The sequence below is a fragment of the Haliotis cracherodii genome, unplaced genomic scaffold, assembly GCF_022045235.1.
Source record: "Haliotis cracherodii isolate W230 unplaced genomic scaffold, xgHalCrac1.p SCAF_1, whole genome shotgun sequence".
In the NCBI taxonomy this organism is placed as follows: domain Eukaryota; kingdom Metazoa; phylum Mollusca; class Gastropoda; order Lepetellida; family Haliotidae; genus Haliotis; species Haliotis cracherodii.
Genome location: NW_027266264.1, coordinates 27,430,007 through 27,455,478, shown reverse-complemented (window position 1 = coordinate 27,455,478; position 25,472 = coordinate 27,430,007). Strand labels below are relative to the sequence as shown.

The 25,472-nt window shown below is 38.7% G+C and overlaps 1 protein-coding gene across 1 annotated transcript; it reads left to right on the top strand.

Moving 5' to 3' along the window:
* LOC139462568 (uncharacterized) lies at window positions 1–24,746 on the top strand. The gene is made up of 15 exons (XM_071244402.1): window positions 1–184; window positions 5,171–5,388; window positions 5,925–6,002; window positions 6,284–6,401; window positions 7,273–7,381; window positions 7,864–7,939; window positions 9,114–9,197; window positions 16,225–16,367; window positions 18,049–18,086; window positions 18,304–18,409; window positions 18,975–19,139; window positions 20,456–20,582; window positions 22,414–22,536; window positions 23,013–23,064; window positions 23,428–24,746. The coding sequence occupies exons 1-15, from the start codon at window positions 1–3 to the stop codon at window positions 24,744–24,746; spliced, it is 2,940 nt and encodes a 979-aa protein (XP_071100503.1).
* Window positions 24,747–25,472: the final 726 nt, after the last annotated feature.

Sequence of the window (25,472 nt, the reverse complement as noted above, 5' to 3'; positions counted from 1 at the left end):
ATGATATGTTCTGTTGTTGATTCTTACCACAGGTGGGCGTACCTGCGGAGTAGATGCTGGTGTCCTTACGCACGCTTCCTTGCTGTATGCAGGATGTGGTACTCTTTCGTCTTAAGCTTTCTTTGGGTTGCGTTTATTACTTCTGTGAAGGCTATGACACTCAAACCCAGGGACAGCTTAACAGGTAAGTCTGTTCAGGTGGTGGGATCCAGCATTTTGATAGCTCCTTATATTTCACACGTTATATATATGTAAGGAGAAGACAATTTTGAAAAACAAATGTTTGAAGTTAGAACAATAACTATGCCAAGTTTGTTGAAGTCCGAATATCGATTCTGAATATTTAGTGTTCAGTTTCGAAACTGTGACATTGCTAGGAATAATACTATTAAGATTCTGCGCATAAGTTAATGGTACGAATAAACCCATAAGTATTCTTGATTGTGCAGTGTGTCACATGCCAGTCATGTTGATTGTTTGATGTCGCCAATGCATCTTCTTTAAAGCATTTTGTTGTGATTGAACGAAGAATCTATGAGCAGGCGAGATTTCACTACTAAATAACGCTACAAAATATGTTTTATCATCATGTCCCATTTTTGTCATGAATTATAGCTTTCAGTCAGTCGTAATAAAGTGCATTTGCATATATTGTGGACTTTCAACACAGCGATCTACACAACGGCTGAGTAACAATTACACTGTTCGGGAACTAGACCTCTGAATTGAAGGTAATTGGGTTTCAGTATGCAATTTTAAAGTAAAGACGTCGAAGTGATGGGTATACTATGACTTTTATTAAGGATACGGGATAATTTAAATGTTCTTTTAGACACGGCCAGGTGACAAAACAAGAATTATACGGGGGAGGGTTAGCATGATTAAGTTTAGGGAAAACTTGAATACAATAGAAAAGTATTATGATCACACAATATACACCTCTGCAGTGTTATTTGTATTTTATCGCATTAATGGATACAGTGTGTAACTTTATGTTTTTTGCTAATCCATTTTACTTCATGATGTGTTGGTAATAAACTCCTTTGTTTGTAATAAACGAACTACGTTATACTTTGAAAACTTTTTATTTAAAAAAAAACATTTCCTAGTATTGTGGACAAGTAAGTTACCATTTCATTAATACATATTGTAGATTTCCATACATTAACCTGTCATGAACATATACATGTAATGTTTATTCGGAAAATTCTATGTCACATGTAATGTAATCACCACGTGATTTCAAGAAAAATGTATTTCTGAATGCTTTTGTTTTTAAAAAAAAAGAGATATTTTAACAGCTTTCCTACTATGCCCCAGAGAAGCTGTCTTAATTACCTATTCATGTCACAGTCGCGAGTATCATGCACACTATGAAAAGTGGGGAGCCTATGTGGGCCAACCTTTCCGCTACATAGTCACGGTGGCAGAGGGTCACTGCATGGCCTGACATTGATATATGGAACGCGTAAAAGTAACACCACGGGATTAAAACAAGCAGTACGAAAGTGATAAATGTACCAATCACTGCAAGTGACAATGAATGTACATTGTCATCTTCAAAGGAACACTATCACAAATGGAGATGACATTCACAAAGCGAGAATCAGACGATTTGCATTTGCGTCCTCTTAGATTCTTATATGGCTTTCAGTAAAATTCAGTATGATGTAGATGGCAATTTCCACATGACGTCGATAATGATGGCACCGCCTCCTTGGTCTAGTGGTAGAGCGTCCCCCCGGAGAACGGAAGGTCCGGGGTTCGATCCCCGGTGGCGTCATACCAAAAGACGTTAAAATATGGTACTTGTTGTTACCCTGCCTGGCGCCCGGCAAGAAGGGGCTAAAACAAGAACTGATCGGCACACACACACGTGCATGCACGTGCAATAATCTTGGACGTGAAGTTAAACACCATTTCACCTCACGTCACCGAATGTTATGTCTGTATTACGTCAAAACGGGTCTGCATTAAATCAACAAATTCGTCATTATTACACGCGTATTTCGTATGGATTTGGATAAGCTCGATTATTTTGAAACATATTATTGCTTATTATTGAAGAGAGTGGTGAAATTGCCCATAGACTTAATCAGTAATGTTATGATTTAATACACAGCAATATCCTACATGTGACATATTACAAGTCTACATTTTCTGTAATGCCCATGTTTTGAAGGAGTTTATCGTACACGTTGCCAGTGTTGATAGATTATAAGCATCACGAATGCGAGTCATGATATAATCGCTTGTACTATCAAATACAATTTCTGGATTGTTAACAACAGCGAATATGAAGTCAAAATTCGAATATTGTACATCTCAGCACTTCTATCCCCTTCTATGAATATAGAAGGGAAGAATCCACCTCTTTATGTACTTCCAACTCGAAATCTCCTTTCGTGAACACCCGGTGTCATCATTGCCGTCGCAATCATTTGCATATATGGTTGTTTGATTTTATTTCTCAATTATATTTTGTTGGCTCTTTTCTCAATTTTTGAAGTGCCAGAGATTCAATTTGTACATTGCAATGACGTTTGAAATGAAATTTAGTTCATATTATAAGTAACAATATGTTCACGTTTGGCAGCTCTTCCATTCTGGACAATCACACAGTTTCATCATTTAAGGGTTAGTATCCCGAAAAACACGTGGTGTCTTCAACGCAAGCATTTGATACTTACTCACTGTTTATTGCTAGAAATAAAAGAAAGAAAGCCGATGTAGAAAATAGAATAATAAGTCATTACTCCCTAACATATATAAAAGAAATATTTGCATTTCTGAATCGTATATGAGCTGCTTATTTGAGTCCCGGGCGTCTCTTGTTCTAGTAAGGGAGTGCGGTTTGCCTAGGGTAAAAGCGACGCTTGTAGTACGTCACCTTGTGTGACAGTGTCATCATGTAACGCGGTGGAACAACTGATTACTTCCACGTGAGTAGCCGACTGGCGCTATATAAGGAATATAAAACTGTCACAATGCAGCTTAAGCTGAGGTCACCCATCAATTTTTGTGTCAAATAAAGCCAAAAATATGAATTATTTATTATTTTGAATGTGAAGATGATTTTGCTTTTGTAATCTATGACTATAAAGTAGAAATGTAATCAAGAAATAGAATAGTGTTATATTTTTCTTTTATGATATTCTTTCATTTTGTAATTGTTTTTAAATATCATACTTAACTTCAGCATATTATTATAACCCATGGTGTAGCCGCATTAGTGCTGATACAACAAAAACGAGCGCAACCTCTTTCAAATACAGTTTTGTCCTACCAATCATGGGGTAACAGAATGTAAATATGCCCTTGCAATGAAAACTGTTCCCCATAATGGTAAACAGTATTCACTGCAAGGGCATATTTACATTTTGTTACCCCATGATTGGTAAAATGGTAAGACCCGTGAAGATTCCGGGGTAGAATAGGTTTTCAGCAACCCATGCTTGCCGTAAAAGGTGACTATACGGGATCGGGTGGTCAGGCTCGCTGACTTGGTTGATGCATGTCATCGATCCCAATTGCTTGGATCGATGCTTATGATATTAATCACTGGATTGTCTGGTCGATTATTTACAGACCGCCGTCATATAGCTGGAATATTGCTGAGTGCGGCGTTAAACAACAAACAAACAAAAACAAAATGGTAAACAAGGTTAACGTTTGGTTTTACATTCTTCAATCCCATGTCCGCTATTGCAATGAAATACAGAAGAGCTATGAACGGACGGACACCACTTTGGCAGATGCATTTCTGGGTCCAGCAAAACAACCACAAAAATGATAAGTTGTCTAAAATCCTAAGTATTTCTCAGTAATGGACAGCAATTAAGAAGCATTGAAGTCAACTCTCAATGTCCTGCGACATGCGCCACCATTATATGTGGTAATTTAAACAATATTTACTAGTAAACAGAACCTCAATCCCATGGATGCGCGACATTGTCTAATTACATTCATGGTGTGGGTAGTATGGGTTAGCGGAGAAGGTACGTGTTAGTTTTGTTGCAGTGACTTGGCGATTTCTAGTATCACAGTAACCAACATTCCGCTGAATGAATATGGTTTGTTGTTCAGTGTCCATATCATGAAACCGTGTAGCTGAATGAATATATACATGTAGCTATGAAGAGCGGATGTGCTCAGATGCGATACTGGAGTAGGAGTCTCTGGCACATGCATGAAGGTGTCGATTCGAGACTGCAACACAGCCATGGTAAACCCGTAGCAAATGCATCACCATCGAATAACCATTTCTTGTTTGTTTCATTTTTAGAAAAACAAACATTGGTGTTTACTTTCCATTGCCCGCCAGTTTATTAAGCTCTGGAAGTCTAGCTAAATGTGTGTATTCCTCATGCAATATATTGAAACACACCTCTATATATTCCCAAACTGTATAAATGACAAAACTTATATCACACTTTCACATGTTATGCATAGATGAAGATCTGTCAAATAGAAACGATCGCCTTAAATAACAAGTAAATGTTCGGCGTGCAATACACCTATGATCATGGGGTTCGTCGTGAGTCTGGTTCCAGGTTTTCAGCAGCATACTCCTGAGCTTCACCAACAGGGAACATGACTGGGACATGCCTTACTTCAGGTTTTCCTCGTTCATTAGAGCGGACACACCGTGATATAACGGTACTTCTGTGAAATGTAGTGTTAAACCAAACTCTTTGATTAGAGTGCTGAACGTGTAGATTGTGTACATCCATCACATCCCCAAACTGCACATTGAAGACATAAACCGCCGGGCACAAGAAGGTATAACATGTTTGACCGTGGCTAAATGTGAAAAAACAAGAAATGGTTATGTCAGTTTCGTTTTTGATCTTATGTTTGCAGTGATTTTCTGCGACTGTTTTCACCCTAACATTTTGATAACGTTTGCATTGTTTTGGTCCAATCCATTTTTCAAGTGTATACTTTCTTTAAGTTTATTTGATATTGTCGTTATATCTAGATGACGATACATATTTATTACAAAGCTAGTATTAAATTTGCATATCAATGAGATGTAGATATCAATGTGTCAAAATTGCAAATACATGTGTCCACAATTATCCAAATAATTTTACGGCACCAAATCATGTAGAACCCCACGGTGCATGTCTTGTGATATGAACGTCATCTGTTTCTTTATTTGCTTCAGATGTAGCGAATGTGCAGTTGATATTAGCTGATGATGGGCATCGATTCAGGAGGTCAGCTGACAGTGACCTTCCAATCAATTTGCATTTTCGAGTTTCATCTAGAGGAAATGACGTCAACCTCAGACTGCGGCGGTCTCTTACCAACCAGGCGTCAGATATTCAAGTGTACGTCATCAGGGAGAACAGTGTTGTGAAGGAGGACCTGCCGCCCATAGAGGTAGTGAATACATAGAGGTAGTGAATTCATAGAGGTAGTGAATTCATAGAGGTAGTGAATACTCACAGGTAGTGAAAACATTGAGGTAGTGAATACATAGAGATAGGGAATACATAGAGGTAGTGAATACACACAGACACTGAGTACAAAGGGGTAGTGAATACGTGAAGAGGTGTCTCATTTTCCCTCATGTGTTTTTTTTCTTGCCACCATACCCTGCAACACAATAAGAAACAGTAAGCATACATGCCCCAAACAACCTATGATTGTCGTAAAGGATGCCCATATGGATCGGGTGGTCAGGCACGGTGATTTGGTGGATGCAGGTCATCGTTTCCCAATTGCATGTAACGATGCTCATGATATATATCACTAGATTGCCTTGTCCAGACTCGTCCGTCATACAGCTGGAATATTGCCGAGAGCGGCGTTAAACAAAAGACAAGTTTTTCCTCAGTCACTCAATGACTCACTCACTTATTATCTTAACTCCTACATAGCTGTCCTGTATTAACCCTCTGAATGTTTACCCCCAGAGTGCTGCATCCTACCTGGACAAGGTATTGGGAGCCTCCATCATGGTGAGGAAACACCGCGATGGAAACTTCACATTGGTAAGTTCGACAACCTGACTGTCGAGAGCAATTCGGTCGGTAGGACAATGACATAGTTTACTTAAACGTGTCCTCGTGTTTAACAAGTTCCAATTGCATTATTTTCAATGGTATGTTTAAGAAATAAACGACTTGTGGGAGTTGTTTATCGTGCAATAAAACACTGAAGGGAAACTCTTCCATGTCATTTCATTAATTGGAAAGATAGTATTTCGTCCAGTGGTATATGCAAGTGTGTCACTGATTTAACAATGAGGAAACGTTTTCCACTTGCACTGCAGGAAGGGACATACTACGATACCTCGGGACAAGTGTACATCAGCCATATCAATGGCCCCAAATATGCCGTACATCAAATTGCCCATATTAATTATGGGAATGACTTTGTCATCAACGCAGGTATGTTTTACTTTTCAAAACAAAATCAACATATACGTCAACACCGGATATGATAGCTATACAGTCGAATATGGTGTATACATGTAAATACATCAACGCCAAAAAATAATCAGTCTTGAGTATCCGACGAAACAGAATACATTGGTCGTCAAAGGTAAAATAGCGGTGGACATTTTATGAATGGATCAGTGATGACACCGCGAAAAGGGCATGTTCTGCCCTTCCGGTATAGCACCGGTCTCTCCCACAATTTGTATAAAGAATATATGTGTTTGTTGCCTGCCACCGCGCAGCAGTACTCCTGCTTGGCGATGGCGGCAAGTAAAACAACAAGTGAGGGAACAGAATTCCAGTCACACGACAGCCCATTTACTGATTTTGTTGAAACTAAAAACGATATTTTAAATTTTGATTTTTTACGAAAGTCCACGAAACAATATATCCGATATGTGCTTGCCTCGCAATGTTTACTTTAAATATCCATTGCAAGAAACCTCTTCTGAAAGTCGCTTCCTGAATATATTCAACATTCAGCCATTGATTGCGTGAACTGTTACTTACGTTACTCCCAAAAATGTAGAGTTTGAGCTTTTTAGGATTTTGGAAAATCAGTTAAGGGATATCGCCGTTAATGACAGAATTCGCTATTGTCGTATAGTTTATATGATTATATGTGATAAAATAGTCGGGTTGTTTTAAATAGTTCGCTAAAAGAGATAGTACGTTATGTCCGTGCTCGTGATAAAGATGTTCTATTGTATGTAGAATGCTGACACATAAATGTGAGTCTGGCTGTTCTTCAAAGGCCAAATTATACGTCAGTACATATATGGTATGTGCATGTGATATATGATATATTTCTGTGTTCTAGAATCCAACGTGAGATCCTCACACACGACATCAGCACGGATGAAACGCAGAAGCGTAGACGAATATACTATCGAGATCCTCTTCTGTGCTGACTATAAAGATTACTCAAGGCACGTTAACGTCATTATAACTTTTGTGTTCATCCTCAACGTGTAAATAACACTGATATCATTTGTCATTTAGTTTTCATTGAAACTATTTCTGTTGGCAAACAATTGAGACACTGATATTTCTCTAAAAAAGAAGGGAATATTCGAAAATAACAGAAGGTTACATAACTACAAAGGGATGGTAATTGACCAGGAGAAAGAAGGACAAGGTGTAACATGGTAATCAATAGAGCAGTTTGGAGTGTATTGTAAAGGTGCAAACAACCAAGAAAAACGACAGGGGTTCGTTGGGAAAAAGGGAACATTTGAGATGGCTTGATCAATAATGGGTCATGTCCTCACGATTGGTTAAACATTCGTTCATACGGTGTGGTATGGTCCGAAATAATCGGCCAATGATAATTTGAGGGAGTCTTGTCCACATGTCTTGCAGCGTCTGGCCCAGTTCGGATCACCTTCTTACCATCTTTTATACATTGCAGTTGGGAGAATCATTTCCACAACCGTACACTTGCCCACAGTGAGATGAGATTATATTATGCATTTATTGCACAGTCGGTGAGTGAAATTGTCAAATCATCATCATCATCATCATCATCATCATCATCATCATCATCATCATCATCATCATCACCACCACCACCACCACCACCACCAAAATTGGATGATATAAATAATTTCATTGGATTTATCAAAAAGGACAAGATCGGGTTTGTTGACCTCTATATGTCTGAGGATGTATACGGGCCTATTCCAAAGAATTTTATATTTATCATATTCCATGACGCCCACTACATATTATGGGTCGTACTATGGATGGATCTTCTCAACACGCTGCACATAAGCTCGATGCAGTGGTCGTTCAGATAGCCTCTCCTTGATAAACTGAGTATAGGCCGATTTGATATGGCTCTTCGCTTGGTCGACACTCATTTCTGTACCGTCCAGCAGTACAGAACCATTAACAAAATCAACAATGAGATTATGTCCCACATCCTTGTTTATGTAAACTGTGGAATACCTTATTTTCATGAGTCTTGACATTCTTCACAAGAAACACATACAAACCAGACAAATTAAAGTGTGCAAAAGCGCCCAATATAATTCTATAATGAAGAGCTTCCACATTAATCAAACCACGTCATCCCATTATAACTGCTGTATATAAGCGATTGAGGGAAGAGCGAGTGTGTCGGGATCTATTGCCTTACATGATTCTACGTGTGAGAGTGTCAATACAGTGATTTTCTTATTTCGTCCATTCAACAATACCGAAAGAATACGAAAGGATGGGTACAGCAGAAGTATTTGCGACTCCAGATATTCTAGTCTACAATAAAATAATTGTACTCTGCTTTTAGGGTTTTGTCGCTTTTATTTGCATATTATGATCATAAGACAAATCTCGGTCATAAATCAGGTCTGTTCATAAACACATGTTGATATAAAATGCAATCTCTTATCTTAGGAACACCTGCATATATGACATTATATCATTTTTCGCAATCCGTCAATTCATTACACCCGTTGCTATCAATCATGTCTAGTACATCGACTCGACTTACAAAAATAGATCTATCTTTGATAGACGTAAAAATCGCATTATGTGATATTCTCTCGGTGATCATATGGCACAAGGTTCAACGCTTTGCTCGGTAATCTATCTTGTCAGACACGATCTGTTCGTGTGGCTTTGATTGCTCATAATTTGTGTCTTTGATTTCTTTTCAAGATGTCTGTGAGATATGCCAGCGTGACTGATGTGGATCCACGTATAAAGATTAACATACTTGTCACGGGCCTGCTCATTCTTGACGTAAGTAATGTGTGTTCATTATAGGGAGGAAAGATACTGTTAAAAGTATCCGATATCTAGTAACGATAATCAACATATCGTTTTTCTATTACCATATATCGTGTGACGATATTCATATATAGTGTAAAATATTAACATATAATCATATTTCGAGTTCCTATCATCATGTTATACAGTAATATATCGTGTTAAGATAATCCATATATCGTGTAAAGATAATCGATATATGTTAGTACAGTCCCATTGCGTGTTAATACAATCATCTATCAAGTTAAGACAATCATCGATCGTGATAAGATAATCAGCTATCGTGTTAAGATAATCTTATATTGTGTTAAGATAATCATATATCGCGTTACGATAATCATATATCGCTTTAAGATAATCCACATAAGGTAATTCATTCCGATTTCGTGGTAATAAAATCATCGTTCACGTTAAGATAATCGTCTATCGTGTTACAGTAATATCTCGTGTTACGATAATCATATGTCGTGTTACGATAATCATATATTGTGTTATAGTGTGAAATATTTGTATACAATCATATTCCGTGTTACAGTAATCATCAATCGTTTAAATACACTAACAGATCGTGTTAGGATAATCATATTTCGTGTTCATACATCATACATCGTGTTAAGATAATCATAACAAATTTTGAGCAACAAAGTCTGGAGCTATTGGAATTATTGCTCGACATAAAGGGAAAGTTGACTATTGGAAGGTTGAAGAATGATTCCTTTGTTCCACTTGATCTGCATCCATTATGAAATGAGAAAAATCTTCAGAAATCGGAGGAACTGGAATGAGAACTGGAATGAGAAGAAGTAGTTGTTCTTTCAAAGCGTTAATACTTTGGACTTATAACAACAGCTAATTTTCACAGGTAAGGGGCGGCCTTGCCCACAGTTAGATTTAATATTGACGTTCAAAACATCGTTTGTTTAAAACATTCAGCTTTGGAATTTTTGCCATTGGGTCACAACAGGGCCGCTACCATATATGATACTTTAATTACAATGGTAAAAAATGCTATACCTGGAAATCATTGACATCGTTAAGAATTAAAAAAATATTAACCAATGTGATGTCGACATATTCATCTGTATTTTGATGTGAATGTCTTAGTGAAACTATGTCATTGTTTGAATAAGGAAACATCTTTCCTTGATAAAGTGACGTAATTCTGAAGTGGTTTGAGGAGTAAGCTGTAGTGACAATCTCTCTTCTCCGACATCATTCACATCTTCATCTTTGAGTTGCTGCAGCTGGCTATCAGTGCTTAACTATTATAACGACCAAATTCTGAATGATTTGGTCTGAAAATAGTCAATGATAACAAGATGTTTATAACAAATATAGTTACATTTGATTTAAACACTTAGAACATTCTGATCATTATTTTTTAACAACGTACCCTAAATCAGTGAACATCCGAGACACCTTTTTTGCAATGAGATAAGTAGCTGACAATAAAAACAATACCCTTTGTTTATAGAAAATGACCTTGAATAAACATGTGAAAGGAAATCGTTGGGACGTTTTAGCCAAAGGCAGGCCATGCCTTAGATCTGTTATATTCATTTATATTATATGACATATATCTGTCATTAATTGTAAAGGTATGAGGGTCATACGCTATTGCCCTGTCCTACAATTTGCAATGTAAATATTTCCCTGTGCCCGAACCTGGTAGTCATGTAGAACAATTTACATAAACGTACATTTAAACATAGACATCTACATTATCACACAGAAGGATGACACAATTTCACATCAAGAGGAACCACATATACCTGATTGTGTATTATGAGATTCACATAAAATAAGTGACCTGAAATATCATGTATTTACTTTGAAAGTTTTTATTTTGAATGTTTTCAATTTTACGATGTCCCTATTACAGATTTGAACATGTTGAATCATAAATATAAAGTTAAGATATGATTTTAGACACATAAACATTTCAAGTTTACTTGAAGTTTAATTGACTGAATTTGACGTTAATGTTGAAACATCTCGTATTTCTTGAATAATGCATTTGATATGACCTTATATATTAGTAGCTTCGCCATGACACATCTATAAAATTTAGCAGGCGTCATTTGTCCCGATGTCGATACTGGGAGTACGTCTTACACGATGGTTGGAGGCTGATGTGAATAGAAAAGTGTTTGTCCCGGGTATTCTTTATTTCACATACTGAAGAGGCCACAGGCCTATAGTACAATTTGAAGAATATACAATTTTATACAAATTAAGTACATATCTCACCAAATCACTTCACGTCATTCCACCTCGCATCTCAACGCATTCACATAATTTCACACATACAGTACAATACCATACCCTGTAATTTCATAATTTCTATTTTACCATATCACAACTTGTTATATCATACAACATATTCTATAACATCATATCATATTGTATCATTATTATAAGATCATACTATATAGTATTATTTCATATACCATTATCATATCATAACATACCATACATACCATCGTACCATATATCACACCTATATTATATCACATTTCAACATGTCATATCACACAACACATTAGCAATTTCATAGCTTGTCCCATCATATCTTATCATATCATACCATATAATGCCATGTCATTCCATGTCAATTTATTTCATATACATCAATCAATATTTATTCAACACTGGAAGACCGCAAGCCATAAAATATGTACACTAAAAAAACAGTATTTACACAATTTCTATAATACACATAACATATTGCATCATATCCCCTCATGTATCATATCACACCACAACACTTATCATATCATATCACATCATGTCATGTCACATCATATCATTTCATATACATATAACTATACTAAACCATTTGTAATATCACATCCCACAATATCATATGACAGCCTAGTAGTTTAATACCATTTCTAACTCTTTTGTTTGTAGTTTATTCATAAGGCAAATATCTATAAATATGTACTTAATGTATATACACAATAGTTTCCTAATACCAAGCAGATAAGATTATTCTTTCATAAGGTTCTGTCGGTATAAAGAGGCATAATATATGTACATGGAAAAATTTTGTAAGATACTTCTTTTTGTGTTTGACAGCAGTGTAACAAATTTAATAATATTAGGGTACCTGTAATGATAAGCTTGCAGGTATTTTTCTCTAGGGTGTAAATACACTGGACATACTAGCTATAGTAAGAAATGAAATTCATCTTCTACTGAGTTTAAACTACATAGATAAAAGATTCTTCCTTCACGAGGAATGTTTACATAGCGCCCTGTTTCTATTAAAAGGTCGTGAGAAGAACATCTAAAACGTGAAAGAGCGGTTCGAAATTTTTTAACATTAACTTTTTATAAATAATCTTAATTATTTCTGATTTAAACATTTTGTAATAAAAAACACTTGTTTGTTAGAGTCAATGATGCTGTCCAAGATTGTAAATAAATATCCTTTAATCTCTGGGTTAATGAAAGTATAAACATTGATTTGGAATACATTTTGGTTTTGCCAAATATCACCAAAGTCACAACTGAAAAGTAATTCTCTAACACCTGTAACCCAGTTTCTTTTCCCATTATTATCATAAACTATCATCATATTATAACACGTTTTTGGCAATCTATATGAGGGCATGTCAATAAGTCTCAGCCAGTATTTAATAACTTTTATATTTGAATATACATAGAGAGGGAATCTTCCACATTCTCCATACACCACCAAGCTGGAAGCGTTTATTTTAACACCTAAATACTTTTTGCAAACATATAAATGAATCTTTTCTATGGCATCAAAGTGCTGTAAACCTCAGACTTCTGCCCCATACAACAAAATGGGAGTATCTTTATATCAAATATTTTAAAAAAAGATTGATGAGAAATGGTTTCTAAAACTTTCAAACTCTTATGGATACTTACAAAGACCTTTCTTGCTTGTAAAGCAGCTTGATACAAATGTTTATGCCATGACAAGTTTCTACTGAAGTAAACACCAAGATATTTATAAAATCCTGTAGTTCCTATTTTTCCAATATTCTTTACTTGCTGAATGACCTCCATTCTTAAATACCAAAACTTTTGTTTTACTCATGTTAACTGTTAGCTTCCATTTATTGCAGTAACTTTCAAGTTCATTAATTTGACACTGCAGTCCTTTGATTGTTGATGAAAAGAGAGCAATATCATCTGCAAATAAAAGTAAAAATATCTGTGGAATATCTGGATGGAGCTGAACACCATAATTACAGTTGGTATTTATTTGTACAGCCAGTTCATTTATGAAAAAAGTAAAGAGAAATGGGCTTAAGATACATCCTTGTCTTACTCCTAACTGACTAATAAATGTTTCTGAAATATCATTATTGTTTCGCACACACACCTTAATATTCTCGTAAATGCTACCCAATAGTTTGTTCATCATAAAGCTGAAGCCATGTGATCTTAAAAGGTTCTATAGTTTATGTCTCTGCCCTGAGTCAAATGCCTTGGCAAAGTCAACGAAGAGCACATAAAGTTTTCCACCCTTGACACTGTGGTATTTGTTAACTAAAACTTGAAGGATAAAAATGTTGTCAATAGTTGAATAGCCCTCTCTAAATCCAGCTTGTTCTTCATTGATTTTGTTGAGGGTATCTGCCCAAAACACTAACCTTTTATTTATTATGTTTGTGAATAGTTTACCAAATATACTTAGCAGTGAAATACCTCTGTAATTGTTTATATTATTTAGATCACCTTCTTTGGCACAATTATCCCCATTGACCATGCATCTGGAAATGTTCCATTTTCTAATATAACATTAAATATAAGTTCAAGGTAAGGTACAATGATATCTGAGGAATGTTTAAAAAACTCAGGAATAATCTGATCCATTCCTGGTGATTTGTTGCATTTAAGATGGTGTATACTCTCTAAAATCTCATCTCTAGTAATAGGGGAATCCAGTATATCATTTGCAAACTGAATATCTGTTTCAGTCTGAGTATTATCTTGTGACTCCTGGAACTGATTTTCAGGGCCCTGATAAGTAAATAATTGTTTAAAGTAGATGTACCAATCGTCAATGTTGATATTATTTGCCTTTTGATGTTTGCTTAGACTTTTCAGTTCTGACCAAAATAGTTTAGAGTCATGAATGTTATTTTCTAACCGGGTATTGTGGTTACAGAGTACATAAACGTTCAGTGGAATTTACATGGTTTTAAAACAGACCCAGCTGATTTTGTTGATCAATTTGTAACCTTGGATGAGTCTTGGGTTGATCACTATCGAAAAAGACTAAACAACAACCAAAACAATCGAAATATCAAACGTCTCCTCCTCCGAAGAAGGCAAAATCAGTTCCATCAGCTGGAAAGGCGATTGCTTCGGTTTTCAGGGATTCCTTCCGGTGGGCCACCTCTCAAAAGGTGAAAAAAACATCAATGACCAACATTATGCAAATCTGCTATGGCAACTGCGTGAGAATAGCAAGGCTAAACGTCGTAGAAATATCACTGTATCCACCAGGGTAATGCACCTGTGAACAACTTTGAACTCACGCCGTGATATAACTGGAATACTGTTAAAAGCGGCGTTAAACCCAACTCACTCACACACATTTTTCAGCAGATATTCGTAGCTCATTATCCCATGGCGTTGATGTTTTTGATTTACGTGTCTCAGTATATGTCTCCGAATGGAAAACCTTCTTGAAAAAGACCTGATCAGAATACGCATGGTATAAAAACTGAGAAACTACCACTATAAACGTATGTAGGTATTCATGTGCATATTGAACAGCATTATCATGTGGAGTTATGTCCCTTTCGCTGTTGGTCCGTCAATGAACTATACACATGGTCGGTGCCGGATTTCCTAAAGCGGTAAATGAGGACGACTCTAACATGTAAGGTAAAAAACGTTTGATATATGTCACATAATATATATGTTATTCATGACATGTGTTAACAATGCCGACATGCTGGCGCCCTTTCATAGCACTTCCTCTGAGCGCCATTCACACGTGAATAAATTATTTTAATAGGTATCGGTCATGTGTAACTAGGGCGTAGTACCACGAAATCCTAAAAAAGTCACTTTGTTCCATATTTCTAACATTGGTCCTTATCATCAGAGTAGTGCCTCTTCGCCATTAATGTATTATTATATTATAAGGTGAGGTGAAATTGGGTCGCGTCCAAGATTATTGCACTTATATAGCGACGTGCATGCACGCATGTGTGTGTGTGTATGCGTGTGTGGCTGCTTGTACTAGTCCGGACTGATGCCGATTCATAGTGCCAGCTCACTGAGATACCATGCCGCAGTTTAAAATGAATACCCAACCCAGACACAGTATACTGGCTCCGAGCCGACCAGTCCTTGTTTTAGCCCCTTAATGCCGAGCGACAGACAGGGTAACAACAAGTACCATCTTTGGTATGACGCGGCAATGTATCGAACCCCGGACCTTCCTCTCTCCGGGCGGACGCTCTACCACTAGACCACGGAGGCGTTCATTATGATATGATATGATATTAATGTATATTTATGTGTCTTTTTTTTACCGACGATGAACAAACAGCAGATTTAGTAAAACCACACGTTCTTTGAAATCATGTTACAAATATTTCAGCCAATGGACCCCGCCGTGGTCTTGTGGTAGAGCGCCCGCCCGGTGGGCGTCATACCAAAAGACGTTTCAAAATAGTACTTGTTGTTACCCTGTCTGGCGCTCGGCACAAAGGGCTAAAACAAGGACTGGTCGGCTCAGTAAACTGTATCTGAGTGTGGTATTTATGTCAAACTGCGGCATGGTATCTGAATGGGCTAGCACTATAATATCGGCATTACTCCGGGCTCGTAAAAGCAACCTCACACAAACACACACACGTGCATGTACATCGCAAGTGCAATAATCTCGGTCGCGAAGCAAAACCGCATTTTATGCATAGGTAATCCCTTAAGCTCAGTTGAATGTATCACATATGTGACCACATCAAAGAAAAGAAATATATATTCAACTGTTTTTCTTCAGACACCAGAGAAATCTTACTGGACAGAAAACGAGGCTAGTCAGTCGGGTACCGTAGAGGTCAAGCCAGCCCTGAGGTCATTTAAAGACTGGCTTCAGTATCAGGACAATCTACCACCAAGTGACCATTGGATGTTGTTTTCTGGGTAAGCTCTCCGCTTTATCTTGATGCGCATACCGGCCCTCAGTGTATCTGTGTCCACATCACCAGTGATACCGAAATGATCTTGTCCCGAGGCCAATAACTTGAGACGAGTAGAGTTCAGATGACCGGTGCGTCTCTAATTGTTTGTCGTTATTGAATCAACTGCTCACGATGAAGCTGATGTGACTTTAAGATTGGGATAGGGATTATTTCTTTGATCGTTTTCTTGCTGTAGTGACTAGAATTGTTAACTTTGACAATGTACTTTCGTTTCAATTGACAGCTATGTATACATACTGGTATCGGAACTGGATAAGTAGTACATATGGATTGAAACATGTATGATGTTTGATGTATGATGGTAGGACTTATGATAGTTCCTAGGGCTTCAAAGACCGCCTCCGTGGTCTTGTGGAAGAGCGTCCGCCCGGAGATCAGGGGTAAGATCCCCGGCCACATCATACCAAAAGACGCTCAAAGATATAACTTGTTGTTACCCTGCCTGGTGCTCGGCATTATGGAGCTACAACAAGGTCTGGTCGGCTCGGAGTCAATATACTGTGTCTGAATGTTGTATTCATGTTCAACTGCGGCATGGTATCTCAGTGGGCTAACTCTATAAATCGGGATCAGTCCGGACTAGTACAAGGAGCCGCACATATACACGCACGCACGCACGCACGCACGCACGCACGCACGCACACACACATGCACGTCGCCATATACGTGCAATAACCTCACCTCACCCTCAGGCTTCGATCCTGCTCCACATTAAGCAACATTTAACACTGTCATGTGGTGTTTCCTTTTGCAATTGCCTTCGAACTATGCCTTTGTTCGAAATATACCTCCGTCCATCCATCAGTCAATGGGTACCCGGTAGGGTAAGATGTTATAGGACTGTTCACCTTCTAACGCCTTACAGGCGTCTTGGGTTGTGTACTCCCAAAGGAGCTGATAAATGACAATTCGAGCGCACATGGATGGAAATTAGCCTCTGTTCATCCAGCAGTGAATGGGTACCCGGTAGGGTAAGATTGTAATGTGACTGTTAACCTTCTAGCCCCTCTAGCTTGGGTTGTATACTCCCCATGGTGTGATGGACGGAAATCCGAGGGAATACTTATCCAATGACCCTTGTTGTATTAATGCAGCGCTTCGAGCATGCATGGTATATGGAGTCATGCGCTTTACAAGGGGTCTCTTATTATTAACGATACATTCACTGAAATCATATCGTGGACACGGCTTCAAGTCAATAGTACAGGACAGATATGATGTCTTATTAAATATATCAATGTACTGCAATAATAGCTATACTCTACAAATTGGGGCCGATGGAGTACCCAAATACAGTCGAACCCCATTACCTCGAACCTGTTGTAACTTCGAGATATCCGGACTTTCGAGATAAAGAGGCATAAACATTATATCCTAACACGTTCGGGCCAAGAGAATAGTTTCGTAATAGTTTCGTGATATTGGTACTTTGAGGATAACGGCGTTCGAGGTAGTGAACGAGGGGCGACTGTAGTTGGCACCTTACACCAAAGCCCGGGATCGATTCCCCGTATGGATACAATATGTCACCCCCTGTTGTTGTAATATTGTTAAAAGAGGGGTAAACCCGTATCCACTCTACACAGTGCCACACTGACACAGCAATCCACCCTTTGTTTCAGGTATGATCTGACCAGCAGCGGTTCCAGGATTGTAGCAGGTACCATGTCAATTACTAGCAGTGTCGAGAACATGACAATGATCGATTCTATTACACACATGTAATAAACGCGTGTAAAAGATAATATAGATCTATAACGTCCTGTATTCTCGACATATTCATTAACTCCGTTTCATACTTCATTCACTAAAGGACACATATGTAAAATGTACACATACCTTCGTGGATAATTTTATCAAGCTTTCTTTGCTGTTAGGTCTGGCCACCTTGGCTGGGATGTGCACCTCGGCATCTGTCTCTATCATAGAGCAGGACTACTCGGCTAGTGTCGGGGCCACAGCGGCACATGAACTGGGGCACAGGTGGGTACGACAATTGATGAACTGGGGCGCATGTGGGTACGACTATTGATGAATTGGGGCACACACATGTGGGAGCTATTATTGATGAACTAGGACACATGTGGCAACTACTATTGATGAACTAGAGCACACGTGGGAACTACTACTGATGAACTAGGACACATGTGGGAACTACTACTGATGAACTAGGACACATGTGGGAACTACTACTGATGAACTTGGGCTCATGTGGGAACTACTATTGATGAACTAGGACACATGTGGGAACTACTATTGATAAACTAGGACACATGTGGGAACTACTATTGATGAACTAGGACACATGTGGGAACTACTATTGATAAACTAGAGCACATGTAGGTACTACTATTGATGAACTTGGACACATGTGGGAACTACTATTGGTGAACTAGGACACATGTGGGAACTACTTTTGATGAACTAGGACACATGTGGGAACTACTACTGATTAACTTGGGCACGGGTGGGAACTACTACTGATTAACTTGGGCACGGGTGGTGCAACGGCTAATAATGAACTACAACACTAATATTCTTTCATCAGTCTTTCCGCCGTGCATGATGGGACTTTGATGGCCAGGGGTTGTAACGCCGCTGACAACTACATCATGTCAAGTAAACTCATCAACCCCACCAACAATGCAACGGCATCACGACCTTGGGAGTTCTCCTCCTGCTCCGTGGCAGCGTTCAGAAACTACCTGGCAAGGTGAGACATGGTAACTTTTCCCGGGTGAGGCGGGTGTGGTCACAATGTAGAACCAGGGTGACATTTCACAGGGAGCTTCACTCACTCACTCTAAAGGTATCACATTGAAAACTTTAGCCTGTCCACATCTTCAATCATTCCTTCAATAGTATTAGAGTTGACGTATGTACGTTTTACAGTTCATCATATACCGGAATGTTGGAGATCCATTCATATAAAGTATGTATTTCTTCATGCATAGTGCCATTGCAGGAGTATATAAGTACATATAAGTAAAACTAGCTAATTTTCATTGCATGTGGACATTTTACGAAATATTCATATACAGTAAACTACGGTTATAACGAACTCAAAGGGACTACTATTTTCAGTTCGTTATAACCGTAGTTCGTTATAAGCATATATACAGCATAACTACAGCAAATAGTCGGAACTAAAAGTAAGTTCGTTATATCCGTCAGTTCGTTATAAGCGTGTTCGTTATAACCGTAGTTTACTGTATCCTGACGTACCCTATTTTCGAACAGTTAAGAGGCATTGGTGATATTTCGAGGCGTGAGTGAATCAAAATTCTACTTCATACCAGTGGGTGAAGTCTTCAAGAATACAACTCAGCTCCATTCCGAAAAAAAAAATCCTCGATAAAAGTTGTGACCTCCATGACCTCGTCTGTAAACTTCCGCAGCACTCGAGTGACGTGAACTATTTTCGAACACCTGATTGGTTTCGTACTTTGAGTAATTGAAAGTTTGAAAGCTATTCACAAAATATCTATATTTGTCAATTTATAGTGTTCACACTATTTTACTCTTCCTTATATCATGATACGGGCACCAATTGCAATGTTCTGAATGACAACGGAATTTTCTGACAGGTACAGCACTTCACATACACCCAATGTTGACAGCCCGAACGCATGCACTCTCTGTGTGGCAGTTTTGATGACGTCATACACCTCGTTATAGCGACAAATAAATATCAAATACGGCTGTTCGAAAATAGGTTTCGTTCGAAAATAGGGTACTACACGATACATCTTGATGCACCGTGGAACACATTTAATGGTTGTACAAGAACCATTGGGTGTCAATACACTTTACTTATTGATAATCAAATGTACAAATTCATATTCGTTTAAAAGCCTCAAGGTGAAGTTTTTGATGTCACTAACTCCAACAATGTACGAATGGAGATGAAACAGTATCCGAATTATCTTGTGATTGCCAAGTGATGGCACACATTGCTCTCATCACGTCCTTGTGAACGTAGTGTGAATATATAGATATACCCCTCTTAGGAAAGACTTATCATTTCAGGGTATATTGTGCCAGGGAGACAGGCAAGACGGTGTCCCCAGTCACCACTAAACTGGTTCCCGGACAGGTCTACTCGAGCGATATACAGTGTAAACTGACACTGGGGAATCAATCATATTTTGGCAGGGTGAGTAACCTCACAACTGTCTGCAAACACAATCACGCTTTTCTTGTGTCTAGGATGTATAAAGCAAGTGTCGTTCTCATTTTTCATATCAATAATCTAGTGTCAGCGTATGAAATTTCGTCGAGGCACACTTCACAAAACGATGACCCATACACTCTCAAAGGCGTTAAAACATACACCCTACTGCTGTTCACCTCTACCTCTGAGATTTGTCGACGTGTTTTCACTTTGATTAATGTGATAGTAGGCATGGAAACTTTTGAAACAATCAAATATTAAATTCATCGCACAATATTAACCTACAACCAAATCCGTATCTAACGAAGTCGGTTAGTATGGATGAATCGATATACGTATAGTCAAACATCGTTAACTCGAACACTATTAATATATCCTTGAAGACGCTGGGACTTCATGGCCCAAGCAGTATCTTTGTCTTTACTTTGATCTATTACATTCGGTGGCCCATAAGGGACATTGAACATTGAGTCTGTTTTTCAATATTTTGATATCTCACTTACTGTTATCGTAACCGTTTGCAAATGAACACGATTTGTCATACACATATGTGATAAATCACGTATAAAGAAGATATTGAATCGCTGAAAAGTGAAGCGAAAATGTCAAAAACTCAAATGAAAATGTCAAAAACAAAAACGAAAAGAAAAGGTCAAAAACTAAAATGAAAATTCCATGTTTTCGGTTGATTTTATACATGATTTATCACATATTTGAATGACAAATTGTGTCAATTTGCAAAAGGTGACGATAAAAGTAAGTGAAATATCAAAATATTGAAAAACAGACTCAATGTCCCTTATGGGCCACCATAATTACATGCTTGTCTCGAACAATCGTTTAATCGACTTGTTTCAGTGACCTGAATATAGACGAACAATCTATGATCCCAGGTGTGAATTAACCCTATAACTGACAATGCCAGAAATACGTCACTAGCAGATTTAACATATCTAGACCGAATTGTCTGCGTTCTTCTCAGCACAACTGACACTGTTTATCACGTTAAAGCTCTCGCATAACTTCAAACACCTTGTCATATATGTTGGTTAATGCGACCAGACGGAATAGAAATGACATTGACATAGCAGAAATATCTAATGAGTGTACGACAGGTCGTTCATTTCTTCTTCTTTAAAGCACAGAATGTTTCTTCTTTGCTTAAATTTATCGTTAATAGTCCGTTGACAGGACTTCAGATAAATTATTGTGTGTCAGGAGGGCGGTAAACTCAAAGTTAAGACGGGCGTTTTATCACCTTAGTGAAACCAGTGAACTTACACATATGCTGTTCGCTGTCCAAAAGACATCAGTGGCAAAAACACGCTGTATCACGCATTATAGACATTATGATCAATCAGTGACAACACTGGGTGTTCTGTATTCTGTATGACTGGGTGGTCCGTTTTTCAGGGATCCAGAATGACAGGCTTGTATGTATTGCGTGGGATCCAGTAGGACTGGGTGGTCTGTATTTCAGGGATCAAGAAGACAAGGTTGTATGTATTGCGGGGGTCCAGTATGACAGGGTGGTCTGTATTCCAGGGATTCAGTATGACAGGGTGGTCTGTATTTCTGGGAACCAGTTTGACAGGGTGGTCTGTACTGCAGGGGATCCAGTTTGACAAGGTGGTCTGAAAGGCAGGGGATCCAGTTTGACAGGGTGGTGTGTATTGCTGGGAACCAGTTTGACAGGGTGGTCTGTACTGCAGGGGATCCAGTTTGACAAGGTGGTCTGAAAGGCAGGGGATCCAGTTTGAAAGGGTGGTGTGTATTGCTGGGAACCAGTATGACAGGGTGGTCTGTATTGCAGGGGATCCAGTATGATCGGGGTTTTGACTCGATGTGCAGGGCAATGTACTGCGCCATCCCGGGGCGACCACGCTACTTCCAGAAGAGCTTCCCCATGGAGAAGACCACATGTGGAGATGGAAAGGTTCGTTTTATCATCGCCAAGGGGAACATATCTGTACATGGAATTGTAGTGCCTAGGGCACTCGTGTGCGCTTAAAACATGTGCTTTAATATCAATGGTACATAGGAACTGGAGTGAGTGAGTTGGGTTTAAAAGTCTCTTTTAACAGTATTTCAGTTATATCACAGCGTGTGAGCTTGATGTGGGAGGAAAGCCCAAAGTGATGCAGGTCTCAGATGGTTACCACTTCGGTGAAACCCACGAGCACAGGTATGGTGACAAATCTAGAAACATAATCGGGGCGAACCGGGATTCGAATCCACAATCATAGGTTTCTGTCGTGTCTAAGGGACGCAACTCTGCACAGCGAATTGCGGCGCCTTGTGCAACTGGGCCACCCGTGCCCCCCGTAGGAACTGGAACCCAACACAGTCACATGTGTAAGTCAAGGCAGGTTGTGACAGTTTGACATTTTGTTTCATTTGTTTTCATCACAGTGGTGCATTAAAGGAAGATGTGTCGTCGACCCGGAAGCACCCAGAACACCTGGTAATACATAATATTTTATATTTTATTGTATTCAGTCACAAGAATGATATTTACATATAAATGTGTAGCTAATTTGTCAGAAATATTGCAGTAAAAATAGTATTTCCTTACTATTAAAAGAAATTATCCAAACAGCGTAGCTCACTGTTTTAGTTTAAGACACTACTTAACCGTTGAAAAGGTGGTTGCTAACCACTTTTTGGCTGCTAAAAGCGACATACACTCCTACACTCATTCACTACGACTGGGGCCACTGAGGTCTTTATAGGGAAAAAATAAAATCACATCAAACAAACATCAAAATTTCCCTTTATTTGTTTTTAAAAGATAATGCAGTAACAATACATCTATTCCTTGTTTCAGAAAACTGTCCCCAAGGTGACGATCCTGACGAGGACTGTCAGTTGTCCGACTGCCCATTTCTCACAGAGAAGGGGAGGATTAGCTATTGTTGTGCCACCTGTGGAGTCAAGCCTGAGATAATCCTACACACCATGCCGCCAAACACTACACCAACCACTCCAATGACAACCACGATATCGACCACAGCGGTCATGTCTTCACCGCCCTCTGGCGACGGTCAGGATGCCGCAGAGAACTCTGGGCACGACACTATTGGTCCTGAATCTTCTACCAACACCAAGGATTCTTCCGACACTGTGTTATCTGGAGATTCTGAGTCTAGTGATAATGGTCTATCGAGTGATGTGTCTACGGGCAGTGATCAAGTCTCCGATATGACCCAAAGTCCTATCACAGAAAGTCCTGGTAGTGTTGGTCCAGGGTTGTTAGGAATAATACATGGAATGTTTTCAAGATTTCGAAATATGTTTGGAGGCCCCAGCAGAGGAAGCATCTTATATAGATCCTACCCACGCGACACAAAGACAAACTCTTCTGTTGTCGTGGCAACAGTAGACACCAGTGCCAGCTCGACGACAACACCCAAACGTGGAAACTGGTTCACTCGAATGTTTGGCAACAGAAACGTAAGCGGTGATCATAAAACCAAAGGCAAATTGATCTCCGTTAGTCCCAGACAAGGTGATAACGGAGGATACATCACATCCGTCCTAAACCGCCCGGGTAGTGGTTTCTTTTCGTCGCTTTTAAACCCAACCAGTGGAAATTCCCGTTCCTCCAATCCTGCACCCATAATTGATGGGTTTTCACGATTTTTTAGCATTGGTGCTAGAGCCAGGGGAAACGCTAGCAATGAAGAAAAAAATACTTTGAGTTCAGTTCCCCATATTGAATCTAGCAGAAGAAATACCGCTAGTATCACGCCAGTTTCTACAATACCAGTTGTCCGTGGAGGTGGTATATCCAGATACAGTAACAACAACGGAAGACTTAGCCCTCGCTGGCGATCACGTAAAGTTATAAGGGTGTCCACGCCAAGGTCAGCTAATTCGGGATTTTCAACTATCACTCTCAGTCGACCTGGAGCGAGTGGGTCGTTCTGTGTCTCCTGTTCTAGTTCCTGGACAGCTAAACAAAGGGAGATTACCCAACAGGAAAGAAAAGGGAGACAATCCCCATCATGGTCCAGTCGATATGGTGTATATAGAAACATATCCTGGCTTTCCAGAAATGCCATCCGTGAGATTGCAACATCAAACACAAATAGTGATGCCTTCAGAGTCCTCCAGCCTGTGCCAGGCATCTTTATTGGGAAGTGAGGCAGTAACAGCCAGACTGTCTTCGGGATTGTGGAAATGTTTTTACTGTTTGTTCGAGGGGAAAATGTTTCGTTGGCTCGAAAAAAGCAACATTTTGGTGCCTCTTTGCTAAACGACTATTACACAGGAATTCGATTTTAGGGTTCTACTGTCGAAAAGTACCGACTAATCTTTTTCAGTTTTTAAATAATCGGGAAACCACTATACTGATGGCTAAACTATGGATGTGTTATCAGAGGACATTACTGTTTTTTAATGTTCATCATATGTTCTGTCAGCAGTGTTCGTTGAAATATTGCATGTGTCGATTTAATAATATTTTTTTATCTATCTCCAACTATAAATCCCTCTAAAGGAGATTACAACAATTGTAGGCGAAAATTCTTCTGGATTCAATTCCTTTTTAAATACACTTTGTATAACATATGAAAAGAATTGGAAAAAGATCTAAAGAAACGAGCCATACGTAAATAACACGTATATACATGTTCCAATAACCATGCTCACTGCTAATTATCCAAGTGTTCAAAAGTTGGACTATTCCTCTATATAGAATTCTTATACGGAATTAAAGCAGCTTCTCAAACTATGATACAGAACCAATTGTATATAACCAGTAACGTAGGCATTCAGCAGTTATATGTCATCTTGCAATATCTGTTGATATCCAAGAGACATGTACACATATATCTTGTTGTAATCTCTACCATTAACAACAAATAACCG

Coding starts and splice junctions, on each gene's coding strand:
- LOC139462568 (XM_071244402.1), top strand. CDS start 1: ATGATATGTTCTGTTGTTGATTCTTACCACAGGTGGGCGTACCTGCGG. Junction 7,382..7,863: donor GACTATAAAGATTACTCAAG/GCACGTTAACGT, acceptor TATACATTGCAG/TTGGGAGAATCATTTCCACA. Junction 22,537..23,012: donor CCACATGTGGAGATGGAAAG/GTTCGTTTTATC, acceptor TTTTCATCACAG/TGGTGCATTAAAGGAAGATG.